Genomic DNA, 11,806 nt, shown 5'->3' on the forward strand with positions numbered 1-11,806 from the left:
TAATTCCTTCAAACCCATAAACCTGCCTCTGAATTCCACCTGACACTCTGTCCACCCCAGGATAAGCCCACAAACTTAACCCCCACTGCTCAACCCTTGGGTGCAGTCCCTTGGCCCCAGTCTTGACTGACCTATGATAACTTGTGGTTTTTTTCTCACCTTCTCTCCCTTCCCCCAGATAACCCGGGCTCTGGTGGCTGCCAAGGCCTTTGTCCAGGGCCTGGAGACTGGAAGAAGTGTGGTCAGTGAAACACTTAAGGTTAGAAGGGGTCCGAGTGTGGGCAGGGCCTAGGGAGGGAGAGGCAGAAGTGGGAGAGACCCCACAAGGAAGAGACAGGCGCTAGGAGGAAGGAGAGGCCTGAGGTCTCCTCTTATCAGTCTCCAGGCCCTGGCCCCCCAGGGTAAATCAGGGAGGAGGGAGGCTGGAGTCAAGTCTCCACTGACCATGGTTTTCCATGATCTCCTGTAACCCCTGACCCTCTCCTGCCCTCTGACTCATACCTCCTCCAGCCCCTGAGGGCCTTTTCATCTCCACAGTGGTCTGAGATTGGAGTACTGAGCTCAGTGGGTCCCCCAGGACCTCTCAATGGCTCCCACCCTGCTGCTGAAGGCCTGTCTCTACCACCCATCCTCTCAGCTTTCCTTCTTCCTCACCATCCCTGCTGTCTCTCCCCAACCAGGACAGGCTCGCTCTTGCCCTTGCCCTTTCTTCCAATACCTCCTCCAATAATACACCCCCCCATGAAGTAAAATCTGTGATCAGACCCCTGGGAACTTCACCCACTCAGCTCTGGCAGTCCTGTGGCCTCCAATTCTCCATGCTTACACAGGCCTGGGGATGTGGGGCAGGGTGCTGTACTTGGCTTTTCTTTGTGCCTAGCAGCAGGCTTGACCAAGAACAGCCAGGGTGTTTGTGGATGAAACAGCCCAGTTCTCTGCCTCCAGGTGCCTGTGTCTGAAGGTTGCCGGCAGGCTCTGATGCGTCTGACTGGATGCCCCCTTTGCCGGGGCGTTCCCTCACTCATGCCCTGCCGGGGCTTCTGCCTCAACGTGGCCCACGGCTGTCTCAGCAGCAAGGGACTGGAGCCTGACTGGGGCAGCTATCTGGGTGAGGGGGTTCATGAAAGCCTGGGATGGAGGCGGGCCCTCAGGGAGGCCAGGGCTGTGTGGGTAGGGGCATGGGGCAGTCTAGAGCCATAGGGAGAGGAGAATACAGTGTGGGAGGGGGTGTTCCTCCACTTTGCTGCTTCCTTCTAAACCCTGGTGAGGGTTTGTGGGGACATCCTCGTTCAGTACGCAACCTTAACCCCTTTCCCTTCCTCCTCCTCCTTCAAGATGGTCTCTTGCTCCTGGCTGAGAAGCTCCAGGGGCCCTTTTCCTTTGAGCTGGCTGCTGAGTCCATTGGGGTGAAGATCTCAGAGGGTTTGATGTATTTGCAGGAAAACAGTGTGAAGGTGTCAGCCAAGGTATGGGAGGCAGGGATGGAGGGACCATGGGATGTCAGCCTAGGTAGGGGGAGGGAAGGGTGGTGAGGCCCGGGGCAGAGGACATTGTGGGGTGGGAGCCCTGGTGCAGGGGGGAAGGGCAGAGGTGAGGCTCAGGGTGGGCGATAGTTTGGGAATCTGAGGAGAATGTAGGGTGGAGGTGGCGACAGTGTGGGTGGCCCGCAGGGTGACTGTCTCACGGTCTGCTTCCTGCACAGGCGTTTCAGGAATGCGGGACTCCCCACCCAGTGCCTGCCCGCCACCGCCGAGCGCCGGCGCCCCGGGAAGAGGCAGGCCGACCGTGGAGGGCGGCGGCCGAGGAGGAGCGGCCCACGACAGCGGCAGGCACCAACTTGCACCGGCTGGTGCGTGGCGGGTGGGGCGAGGGATGCGGGCGGGCCGGGGTCGCGGGGTCGCGCTGTAGCTCGGCCCGCCCCGTCTGTCGCACAGGTTTGGGAGCTTCGCGAGCGGCTAGGCCGGGTGCGAGGCTTCTGGGCCGGGCTGCCCCTGACGGTGTGTGGGGACTCCCGCATGGCCGCGGACGTCTCGCAGGAGGCGGCGCCCTGCTGGACTGGCGTTGGGCGAGGCCGGTGAGAGTGGGGCATCGGTGGCGGGCGGGTAGGCTGCGAGCAGACCCGGCGGCCGACCAGAGCCTTCGCGGTGCTGTGCTTGCAGGTACCTGCAGCCGGTGGTCGGGGCCTCCCCGACCGAGCAGCTCCACAACCCCGAGCTGGATGTGGATGTCTCGGGCCCGGACGTCCTCACGCGCCGCCGTAGGCTGCAGCTCCGCGCGGCCACTGCCAGGATGAGGGCTGCGGCGCTGGGCCAGGACCTAGACAAGCGTGATGCAGGTGAGCCCCGCCCACTGCAGCACGAGCCCCGCCCACCATCCCAAAGAGCCCGCCTACTAGCGCGTGAGCTCCGCCCACTAGCGCGAGTCCCACCCCCTACCCCTCAAGCTCCACGTACTGCCTCAAGAAGTCTGCCCATTACCCGATGAGCACCACCTGCTGTTCCCCGAGCTCCCCCTCGCTTCGTGGCCCCATCTCCCCACTACTACCCAGGCTTCTTAGCTTCATTCGTTCTCCTTCATTGAAGCCTTTACTGCGATCCTGACTCAAAGGTAGTGGTAAAGGACCAATGAATGAGTGGATCTGTACCTTAGGGTACAGTAGTTCAGTGGGAAGCGCAGAAACTTACAGAAGAGTGGAGAAGCGTCTTATAGAGGGCAGAGTGTTGCAGAAGGGGAGGAAGGTGGGAAAGCCGCAGGGGTGACAATGGGCAGGCACCCCATGGTGGAATTTGCCACCGAGGCACGTCACAGACTTTCTTTTTTTCTGTCCTTTTCTTTGTCTCTTCTCCCCACCCATCTTCCTGTCGGCTCTCTGCTTCTGTGTACTTGTTTCCTTTCTCGTTTATCCTCTTTCCCAATCTGTCTCTTCTTACTTCTAATTATCACTTTTCCTGTCTCCAAACGCCTTCTCTCCTCCGGTCTGCTGTCTGATCTTGCTTTCTCTCTCCCTGCCTTCCTGTCGCTTCCCCTTTTACCTGTATCTCTCTCCCTGCCCCCCACCCCCGTTTCTGTCACTGTTTCTCTTCCCCTCGGTTTGTGCCCCTCCACGCTTTCCCACCCTGCCTCTGTTCTTCCTTGCAGATGAGGATGCTAGTGGCTCTGGAGGGGGACAGCAGTATGCAGATGACTGGAAGGCTGGGACAGCGCCGGTGGCCCCCCCAGCCCGGCCCCCAAGGCCCCCGCGCCCTCCTCGCAGGGAAGGTCCTGGCGGCAAAGGCGGAGGTGGCAGCACTCGCTACAACCAAGGCAGGAGCAGGAGTGGGGTGACATCTGTTGCTCTTCACACCCCGCCTGTCTTCATTCTGTTCTCTTCAGCCCTGGCTCTGCTTGGACCTCGATAACCCGGGAAGGGTGCCCTAGCATCAGAAGGAGTAACAGCCGGTTCACTTCCTCTCCCTTCAGCTGGGTCTGGGGCGGGAGGAGTCGAAGGGGCTGCAGAGAGGGTGGAAAAGGGACTTTGCAGGTGAATGGCTGGGGCCCCACATCCAGGAGATTCCCATCGGTGGGCTGGGGCTGAGTGGGTGTTCACAGTATTTATTTTTTCATTTGGTAACTGGGGAGGAGGTGCTGGGGTATTTATTTTAGGAAGGAAGTGTGGTTTCAGCTCTCTAAGGCTGAGTGCCGATCATCAGCTCCAATAAGGGGAAAAGGGAGGAATTTTAGAGTTGCCATAGGGGAATGGGCCGAAGGAATTTGGAATTGGGGAAGGGTGGAACGGTAATGGGGTGGGGCACCTGGTCTCAGAAGTGGACAGAGCTGGGTGCTAATGGGGTGCAGGGCGGGGGCTGGGAGTGTGTGAGTAGGCTGTGTGACCCAATGGGCGTGGGTTCTGTTGAGTTCTGTCAGGATCAATTTTAAAAAGAGGGGCTTATCTCACGCCCTCTGCCATCTACATCCTTCACAAGCTCCCATTCATGTTTCGGTGTTTGAGTCAGTGTTTATTCGTAAATAAATGTTAATTTATTGGACCGTGTGTGTGGCTTTCTGTGTCTTAATCGTCCCTCCCAGATCCCGGACTGCAGCAGACGCCACAGGGCATCTGTGATTGGCTTAGTTTCTGCCTCCTTCTTGCCTTCTCTGGACCTCTCCCCACCCCAGGCAGGCCAGAGGGATTGACCTCTGGTCTTCAGGTTGCCCACAAGGGCTGAACAACTTCCTCCATAAAGTATAGAGCACTGTGGGAAAGAAACAGGAGCTACATGAAGAAGCACCTTGTCACCTGCAAAATTCGCCTTAAACACGACAGGCATTATCTACGTCATCACAGCACTGCCCCTGCCTTCAGGGTGGGAGTTCTTGTCCTCTGGGTGTCGGCCCTTGGCTACCCTGACAATGTTTGCTTTCAGTGCCTCTCTCTTCTTTTCCTTTGCTTTCTTCTTTGCTCTGAATGACTCTTTTGTTCTGTAGAAAGCTGAGAGGAAAAGGTATAATTGATTCTGAAGTGAAAGGAGGGTGGAAATGGGGTCTTCCAAGGGCAGGCCAGGCGCCCCAATGAGAATGAAAGATGCAGGAGGGAGAGACCCAGAGATGCGATCAAAGCCGAAGCAGCTGCTTGGGCTGGCGGGACAAAGGGAGGGGAGGGGAGGAGCCTGGGTGCTGAGAAAGTTTGTGGGGAAAGTTGAGCTGAGCTGAGCAGAGAGGGTGGTGGCTGAGACAGGCGGAGGGCCCGACCTGATTTCCCTGCTGCTCCCTTTGTGGCCTGGTGAGTGGGCAAGGAAAGCTGGGGCTGGGCTGGTGGAAGGACCCTTGAACTTATGGGAGGAGCCTTGAGGGGTTTATAGGACCCCAGAGGAGGCCAACAAAGGGCTGGCGACAGACTGAGCAGTCTCCAAAACTGAAGTGAGCAGGGGCCTGAGATAGGGGTTATGGGAAGAGATAAAGATGAATGGGAAGAGAAGAAGAACTCAAGAGAGTTGCAGCTGGATCCTGGGGGCTGTGATAGGGGAAGAAATTGGGGGCGGTGTCAGAGGGGTGGGTCCCTGGGTAGCCAGTGTGGCTTCTCTGCCTGGGGTCAGCCCTGACTCATTTACAAAGGGGGCTGTCCAGGCTTGTTGGAGGGGCTGTGGTCCTTGATTGCCGGTTGTAAATCTGAAGGGGTGGAGTCAGACTCCAAGCCTGTTAGGGATATCAGGCCGGGAAAGAAGGCCATATCTTGGTGTTTATGTATTTCTCCATATCTATTTTCTAAGACTCAGTCTCTCTCTCTCTCTCTCTCTCTCTCTCTCTCTCTCTCTCTCTCTCTCTCTCCCTCTCTCTCTTTCTCTCTCTCTCTCTCTCTCTCTCTCTTTCTGCTCTCTCTCTCTCTCTCTCCCCCCTCCTCCCTCCTCTCTTCAGCTCCACCCTCCGAATCCCCTCCACTGCATTCATGGTCTTGGGAAGTAGGATGGGGTTTGTGTCCAGGGAACTGGCTTCATCTCCCTCTTCTACCCCAGCGCCTGTCACACTGAGGTTTAAACATGCTGTGGCTTGTGCTCACTGAAGAGTCACTCCTGTAAGTCCAACCTCCCTTCCTCCTGCCTGCTTCCTCACCCTGTTCCTGTCTGGCCCTCCTTCCCTCTTGTAGCTTTCCCCCTGGTCACAGAAGGGGATTCTTGAACTCCATTTGTGGCAGACAGGAGGGCTGAGGGGGAAGCCAGCGAGCTGACAATGTCCTGACCTGACTGTCATCAGCCCATGGGTCTGGTCTCTCTCCGTGGCTGTTTCATGCCTGATGTGGGGGGGACTGAACATCAGAGAGAACTGAGGGTGGGGAGCTGGAGACCAGCAGGATGCTGATAGCAAGAGGAGTGTTTGGGGCCACCTACAAGGGCCGGGTGTGGAGAGCACCCTCTAGGGCTCCCCTTCCTGAATTAGGTCTCAGCTGTGGCAGGAGAAAAGGTTCTACCTCTCTCCTTAGACTCCCCTCCTTCCCCCTCATTTCCCTTCTAGACGCTGACAGAGGCAAAAATCTGCTAACTCAGGGGCAGACTCAACCAGGGCTTCGAAGAGGCCTGGGGAATGACCCCCCGATCTCCAAACACGCCTTCCACGGCTGCACGGCTGTGTCAAGCTGTCTCTGCCTCTGTTCTTGGCCCTGGCTCTCTCTCTGTCTAGCGTCCCCTTCCCTGCGCCACATGGGCCCTCTGTCTCCTGCCAGGACCAAGCGGCTGTGGGGGCCTCGGAGCCTGGGGGTGGCTCTGGGAGTCTTCATGACCATCGGATTTGGCCTGCAGCTCTGGGGGGGGCCCTTCCAGAGGAGGTGAGTTCCGTCTTGTCCCATCTCCTCATAGATGCTCCTCAGGGGCCCCTCCTGGCCCCACCTGGGGCTGTCACTCTTGGGGACTGAGAGGAGCCTGTACACCCACTGTCCTTTCTTTGCAAGAAGCCACTTGCTCCACTTGCTGCTGAGGGATAGGACCCTTCCCCCACCTCATCTCTTCCCAGGCTCCAGGGGCTGCAGCTCCGACAACCCTGGTTTCCATCCCTGGGACCGGCTGCTTCGCCTTGCCTGCCCCGGCAGCGACTCGTGTTCCTGAAGACGCATAAATCCGGGAGCAGCTCTGTGCTGAACCTGCTTCATCGCTACGGGGACCGGCACGGGCTGCGCTTTGCTCTCCCTACCCGCTACCAGTTCGGCTACCCAAGGCTTTTCCAGGCCTCTCGAGTTAAAGGCTACCGTCCCCAGGGTGGGGGCACCCAGCCCCCCTTCCACATCCTCTGTCACCATATGAGATTCAACCTGAAAGAGGTGAGCGGTGCAGTGGGCACAGGGTGGGGCTGGAAAGAGACGGGCTCAGGCTTGCGGGCCAGACCACCAAAGGAGGGTTCCCCCACACCACCACACCCACAAGTTGCTCAGGAGGCCACAAAGCTGGGGTCTTTCTGTTGCTGTCTCTGCAGGTGTCCTTTCTCCCAGGGTTGCCTGGGAGCCAGGGTCTTCCTTCCTCCTATCTGAGGTTTCTGGGGCTCCCTTTCCTATTTAGGGTTTCTGGGGTCCCCCTTCTTTCACCTAGGGTTTATTCTAAACTATGACTTTTTTCTTCCAGTACTAGGGATTGAGCCCAGGGCCTTCTACTGAGCTACATCCCTGGTCCTTTTTTATTTTGAGACAGGGTCTCCCCCTAAGTTTTTAAATTGCCTAGCTGGCGTGAACTTGTGATCCTCCTGTCTCGCCTTCTAGGATTTGTAGGATTGCAGCCGTGCACCCCCACAGCTGGCAGATGCCACATTATGAGACTTCATGTCAGCTCTATATCAAGCCTAGGTGGAGCACAGCAGAACAGTCAGATGAAGGCCCATTCTGACCCCCAGGAGCCTTGGTAATTAAGGAAGAGACAAATACATACACTCAGTGTTCAAATGGATACACCAGGCACCTGAGAGTTCTCCTAGGAAGGCAATTCATGAGCAAATAAAAACGTACAGGGAAGAAACAACTTTGCGGCATAATTACCATCCCTTTGCCTGGAAGGCAGTGTCAATGTGTCCATTATACAGATGTGGAGATGAAGTCTCAGGGAAGCTAGATGACTGGCTTCCTCAGTGTGGTGTGGTGGTACAGGCCTATCATCCCAGCACTCTGGGAGGCTGAGGCAGGAGGATCACAGATTCAAGCCCACCTGGGCAATTTAGCAATTTAGCAAGCCTTTCTCATAATAAAAAAAAATTAAAAAGGGGCTGAGAATGTAGCTCTTTGTGAAGGCGCTGGTCCAATCCCCAGTACTGCCAACACACAAAAAAACTGACAAGGCTAGGATTTGAACTCAGGTCCATTTATTGCAAACTGAAGACTTCTGTGCACACATATATGTTCTTGTATTTGGAGCTGTGGGGAAAGTAGTTATTTACTCTCTCTACTGGGGAGAAAGCAGGGGTTTGCAGTAAGGGCAGTATCTGGCATTCTTTTTTTTTTTTTTTTTTTGTATCTGGCATTCTTAAAGGGAACAAAGCATCAGCAGAGGCCTAGTGGTGCGTGTTCGTGCATGCACACACCTGTGTGTCACAAGGGGAGCATGCAGCATCTGTAGGTGGCAGAGCTTCAGCCAGGTAGCAGGGACTCTCTCACTGGAGCTGGAGCTGCAGACAGATGAGGACTGTCAGGGTGATCTATGGGCAGCAGGACCACTGCTGGGAGAGAGGCGATGACAGGGCTCTTTAAGGTCAGCGTCTCCTGTGGGCTTGGATGATGACCTTCCTGCTCACCACTGTCACTGAATGCCTATCATGTTCCAGGCCCTTCCACATTCTCCCAGGTAAGTGTTTAATCAGATTTACAGGTGGATAAATGAAGGTTCTGAAAGGATCAATAATCTACACAAAGTCATATAACCACTATGAGGTGTGATCAAAATACATGGTGAATGTTTACATTTTTTTAAAAAAAATTATTACAGGGCTGGGGTTTTAGCTCAGCGGCACAGCACCTGCCTTGCAAGTGCAAGGTCGTGAGTTCGATTTCCGGTACCAGAAAAAAACAAAAAAACAAAAAACAAAACAAAACAAAAAAAATTTATTACAGTAAAAGATACATTGCTGGGAAGCCTCAAAATCCTTCCCCTCACTTCAGACACACTCATTCCATCGTTGGTGCCACTTTGTGAAGTACTTCCGTAAGTCCTCTTTTTGTGTCTTAGGAGAGATAATCAAAAAATGTGGTGAATGCTGTTGCCAAGTGCCATCCAATGGAAAGGCAGGCTCATAAAAATATTACAGTGTGTTCTCATCCACCTTTATCTGCCACAGTGGACACCATGCAATCCTAGCTCTTCCCCAAAGTCAAAATGACTATGAAGAGATAAACGTCTGGAATCTGTTCAGGACATCAGGTAGCCATGATGGCACAAATAAACACTGACAACAGAGGACTTCCAGAACTGCCTCAGCGAGAATGATGGGATAAATGTGTTCAAAGCAAGGGGAGGGGTACTTGGGGGGTACTCATGGCAATGTACATCTTACTGTACTAAATTTTCTTGAATTTAAACATTTACTATATTTTTAATCAGATCTCATAAATAGAAGAATTAGGCTTTTATTCCAGGTTCATCTGATGCCAAAGAATATTCTCTTTGCAGTTCTCTTCTGCCATCAACGAGACAGTTCAAAGGTTCTGCCCTTCTAGCATGTCCATAGTAGTGGAGCAGATTGGAGAATGTCATGACAGAGAGAGGTCAGATTCAATGATGGAAGCCAATTTCAGAGGCAGGAACTCTCAGGGCATCTGGGAGCTAAAGTTTTATGTGGATCAGCCTGCAAGGGTATGCTAGGGCATGGCTTAGCCTGATCCTCACCATCCTGGTTGAGAAGTGGAATCATGGGTCCTAGTCCTGAGGGTAGCACTCTACCAAGTGCCCAGTGATCCCTAATGCCCCAGTCCAGGGGCCTCAGAAGAGCCTCACCCTGTGGCCATCCTGGGCTGGCCTCAGATGGCACTATTGTTGCCCTTTCTCACCCTTTCCTACCCGTGATCACAGACCACACCTCCTTCCACCCTGGAGAGCCCCAAGGCCAGGTCCTTTCCTGGAGCTGTGACCAAGAGTCCCAGAGTCAGCACTCAATAGGTTTTTTGTTTTGTTTTGTTTTGTTTTCCAGTACCGGCGATCGAACTCACGACGTTGCGCTTGCCAGGCAGGCGCTGTGCCGCTGAGCTAAATCCCCAGCCCCTCAATAGGTTTTTGTTGGAGAAATGAGCATAAGATTTGGTTCCTAGAAGTTTTACTGACCAAGCCAGGCAGAAAGGTCCAAGGACATTAAAGTTCTCCATGAGTTTGACGTATTCTGGGTATCTTCACATCATCTATTGGATCCTTCATAATCACCCTAGAACTTACGATTACCCTCATTCTACAAATGAAAAAAAATGAGTCTAGAAATGTGACCCCAGGCCACACAACTGGTGTAAGAAGCTGGCGGTCTCCAGCAGAGCTGTGAGGAGGCTGAGGGATCAGCAGAGGCTTGGCCTGTGCTTACTTTTTTCCTGCTCTCTGGCCCACTTCTTTATCCCTGTGTCCGTCTTCTGTCTTCTGCAGGTACTTCAGGTCATGCCTTCTGACAGCTTCTTCTTTTCTATTGTCCGAGACCCAGCAGCTCTGGCCCGCTCTGCCTTCTCCTACTATAAATCCACCTCGTCAGCCTTCCGCAAGGCACCATCCTTGGCTGCCTTCCTGGCCAGTCCTCGGGCCTTCTACCGACCGGGGGCCCGTGGAGACCACTATGCCCGAAACTTACTGTGGTTTGACTTTGGCCTACCCTTCCCTCCAGAGATGAGGACTAACAGAGGGAATCCTCGTCTCCCCAAAGACCCCAGCCTGCTCCAGCGGCATGTCTTAGCTTCTGGTGCTGGCCCTCGAGCCCAAATCCGGGATCCCAAGGCTCTCTTCCAGCCTGTTTCCACAGTTGCTGACGGCCACAGCCAGCCAGCCAGTCCTGCCTCTTTAGATTTGGGGTCCTCTCCCTTCATCCAGTGGGCTCTGGCCTGGCTGGACTCCGTCTTTGACCTGGTCATGGTGGCTGAGTACTTTGATGAGTCATTGGTTCTGCTGGCAGATGCCCTGTGCTGGGGCGTGGATGACGTGGTGGGCTTCATGCACAATGCCCAGGCTGGAAGGGAGCAGGGCCTCAACGCTGCCAGCAACGGTAAACTGAGTGCCGAAGATCCGCAGCTGACCGCACGGGCCCGAGCCTGGAACAACCTGGACTGGGCTCTCTACGAGCACTTCAACCGCAGTCTGTGGGCACGGATAGAGCAATACGGCCAGAGACGGCTGGAGCGTGCTGTGGCAGAGCTCCGGGCTCGCAGAGAGGCTTTGGCTAATCATTGCCTAGTAGGGGGTGAGGCTCTGGACCCCAAATACATCACCAACCGGAAGCTCCGCCCCTTCCAGTTTGGGTCAGCCAAGGTTTTGGGTTATGTACTTCAGAGTGGACTGAGCCCCCAGGACCAGGAAGAGTGTGAACGCCTGGCTACCCCTGAGCTACAGTACAAGGACAAGCTGGATGCCAAGCAGTTTCCCCCTACAGTCTCTCTGTCCCTTAAGACTTCAAGGCTGCCCTCCCCATAGGCGTCAGACTACAGATTGGGACACAAGTGAGGGGCTGCCTGAAGCGATCTCCGCTTCCCTCCCAAGGGATGGAAGTTTACCCTGACTCAAGCCCCAAGTCTTCTGGCCTTTGCCTGGGAATTTCGACAGGTCTCCCTTCACTACACACGTTGCCCCTTTCTTCCCCTTTCTTGTCCCAAGGCAGGTCTGTGTGTGGCCCTCTCTAAACCCCGCTGGAGGGGCAAAAGATGGAGTAAGCCGAAAAGTTTGGGGCATGGTGAGCTGCAATGATACGCACATTTTCTATGAAATATTTGTTATTGGGATATGAACGTTTCACTGTGAAGCGTTTGTTGAATGAATAAATGATATGAAATCGTCACTTGATCCGTGTAAAGAAGAACGGGGAAGGATGGAGAGGCTGCCAGGCAGAAGCGGGGAAGGATGGAGAGGCTGCCAGGCAGAAGCGGGGAAGGACGGGTTCTTTTAACAGTTCTTCCCAGCAAAACCTCTATCTGTTATCTCCAGTCTCACCGTCGCCTAAGCGCCCTGGGCCCCGCCCCCTCCGACACAGTCGCACCATACAGATTCCGGGGACCCCCAGAGCTACGCCCCTTCCGTTTCCGGTTTCTCGCCAGTCATTCGCCCCGCATCGCGGTTCCGGCGCCGCCGGGTCTGGGTTCCGGGTTCGTTGCCCCGGTTTCCGGACCCGGCTGGTCTTCTGGGCCGCC

The 11,806-nt window shown here is 55.0% G+C and overlaps 3 protein-coding genes across 6 annotated transcripts in view; all 3 read left to right on the forward strand.

The window, feature by feature from the left end:
- Positions 1–4,030, forward strand: part of Gpc2 (glypican 2) — a 6,438-nt gene extending 2,408 nt beyond the window's left edge. Inside the window, exons 4-10 of the mRNA XM_013509490.1 lie at positions 179–259; positions 946–1,108; positions 1,336–1,466; positions 1,703–1,849; positions 1,935–2,074; positions 2,160–2,335; positions 3,139–4,030. Coding sequence (XP_013364944.1) covers positions 179–259; positions 946–1,108; positions 1,336–1,466; positions 1,703–1,849; positions 1,935–2,074; positions 2,160–2,335; positions 3,139–3,398 — 1,098 coding nt within the window. The 3' untranslated portion in view covers positions 3,399–4,030. The remainder of the gene's footprint in view (positions 1–178; positions 260–945; positions 1,109–1,335; positions 1,467–1,702; positions 1,850–1,934; positions 2,075–2,159; positions 2,336–3,138) is intronic.
- A 624-nt stretch (positions 4,031–4,654) lies between these two features.
- Gal3st4 (galactose-3-O-sulfotransferase 4) lies at positions 4,655–11,457 on the forward strand. 4 transcript variants are annotated; one of them, XM_013509493.1, is made up of 5 exons: positions 4,655–4,759; positions 5,392–5,548; positions 5,986–6,295; positions 6,481–6,784; positions 10,065–11,457. In XM_013509493.1, exons 3-5 carry the CDS (start codon positions 6,171–6,173, stop codon positions 11,094–11,096), a joined length of 1,461 nt encoding a protein of 486 aa, XP_013364947.1. In that variant the 5' UTR covers positions 4,655–4,759; positions 5,392–5,548; positions 5,986–6,170; the 3' UTR covers positions 11,097–11,457. The 4 variants fall into 4 exon arrangements, with proteins under 4 accessions (XP_013364947.1, XP_005413790.1, XP_005413791.1 ...); XM_005413734.2 differs by having other exon boundaries at positions 4,656–4,759; positions 5,490–5,548; XM_013509495.1 differs by having other exon boundaries at positions 4,657–4,759; positions 5,440–5,548.
- A 183-nt stretch (positions 11,458–11,640) lies between these two features.
- The window catches only part of LOC102011708 (chromosome unknown open reading frame, human C7orf43), a gene marked incomplete in the record, with an annotated part of 4,457 nt that continues 4,291 nt past the window's right edge, over positions 11,641–11,806 (forward strand). Inside the window, 1 exon segment of the mRNA XM_013509467.1 lies at positions 11,641–11,806.

The sequence above is a fragment of the Chinchilla lanigera genome, unplaced genomic scaffold (genome assembly GCF_000276665.1).
Source record: "Chinchilla lanigera isolate Chin_1 unplaced genomic scaffold, ChiLan1.0 scaffold00172, whole genome shotgun sequence".
In the NCBI taxonomy this organism is placed as follows: Eukaryota; Metazoa; Chordata; class Mammalia; order Rodentia; family Chinchillidae; genus Chinchilla; species Chinchilla lanigera.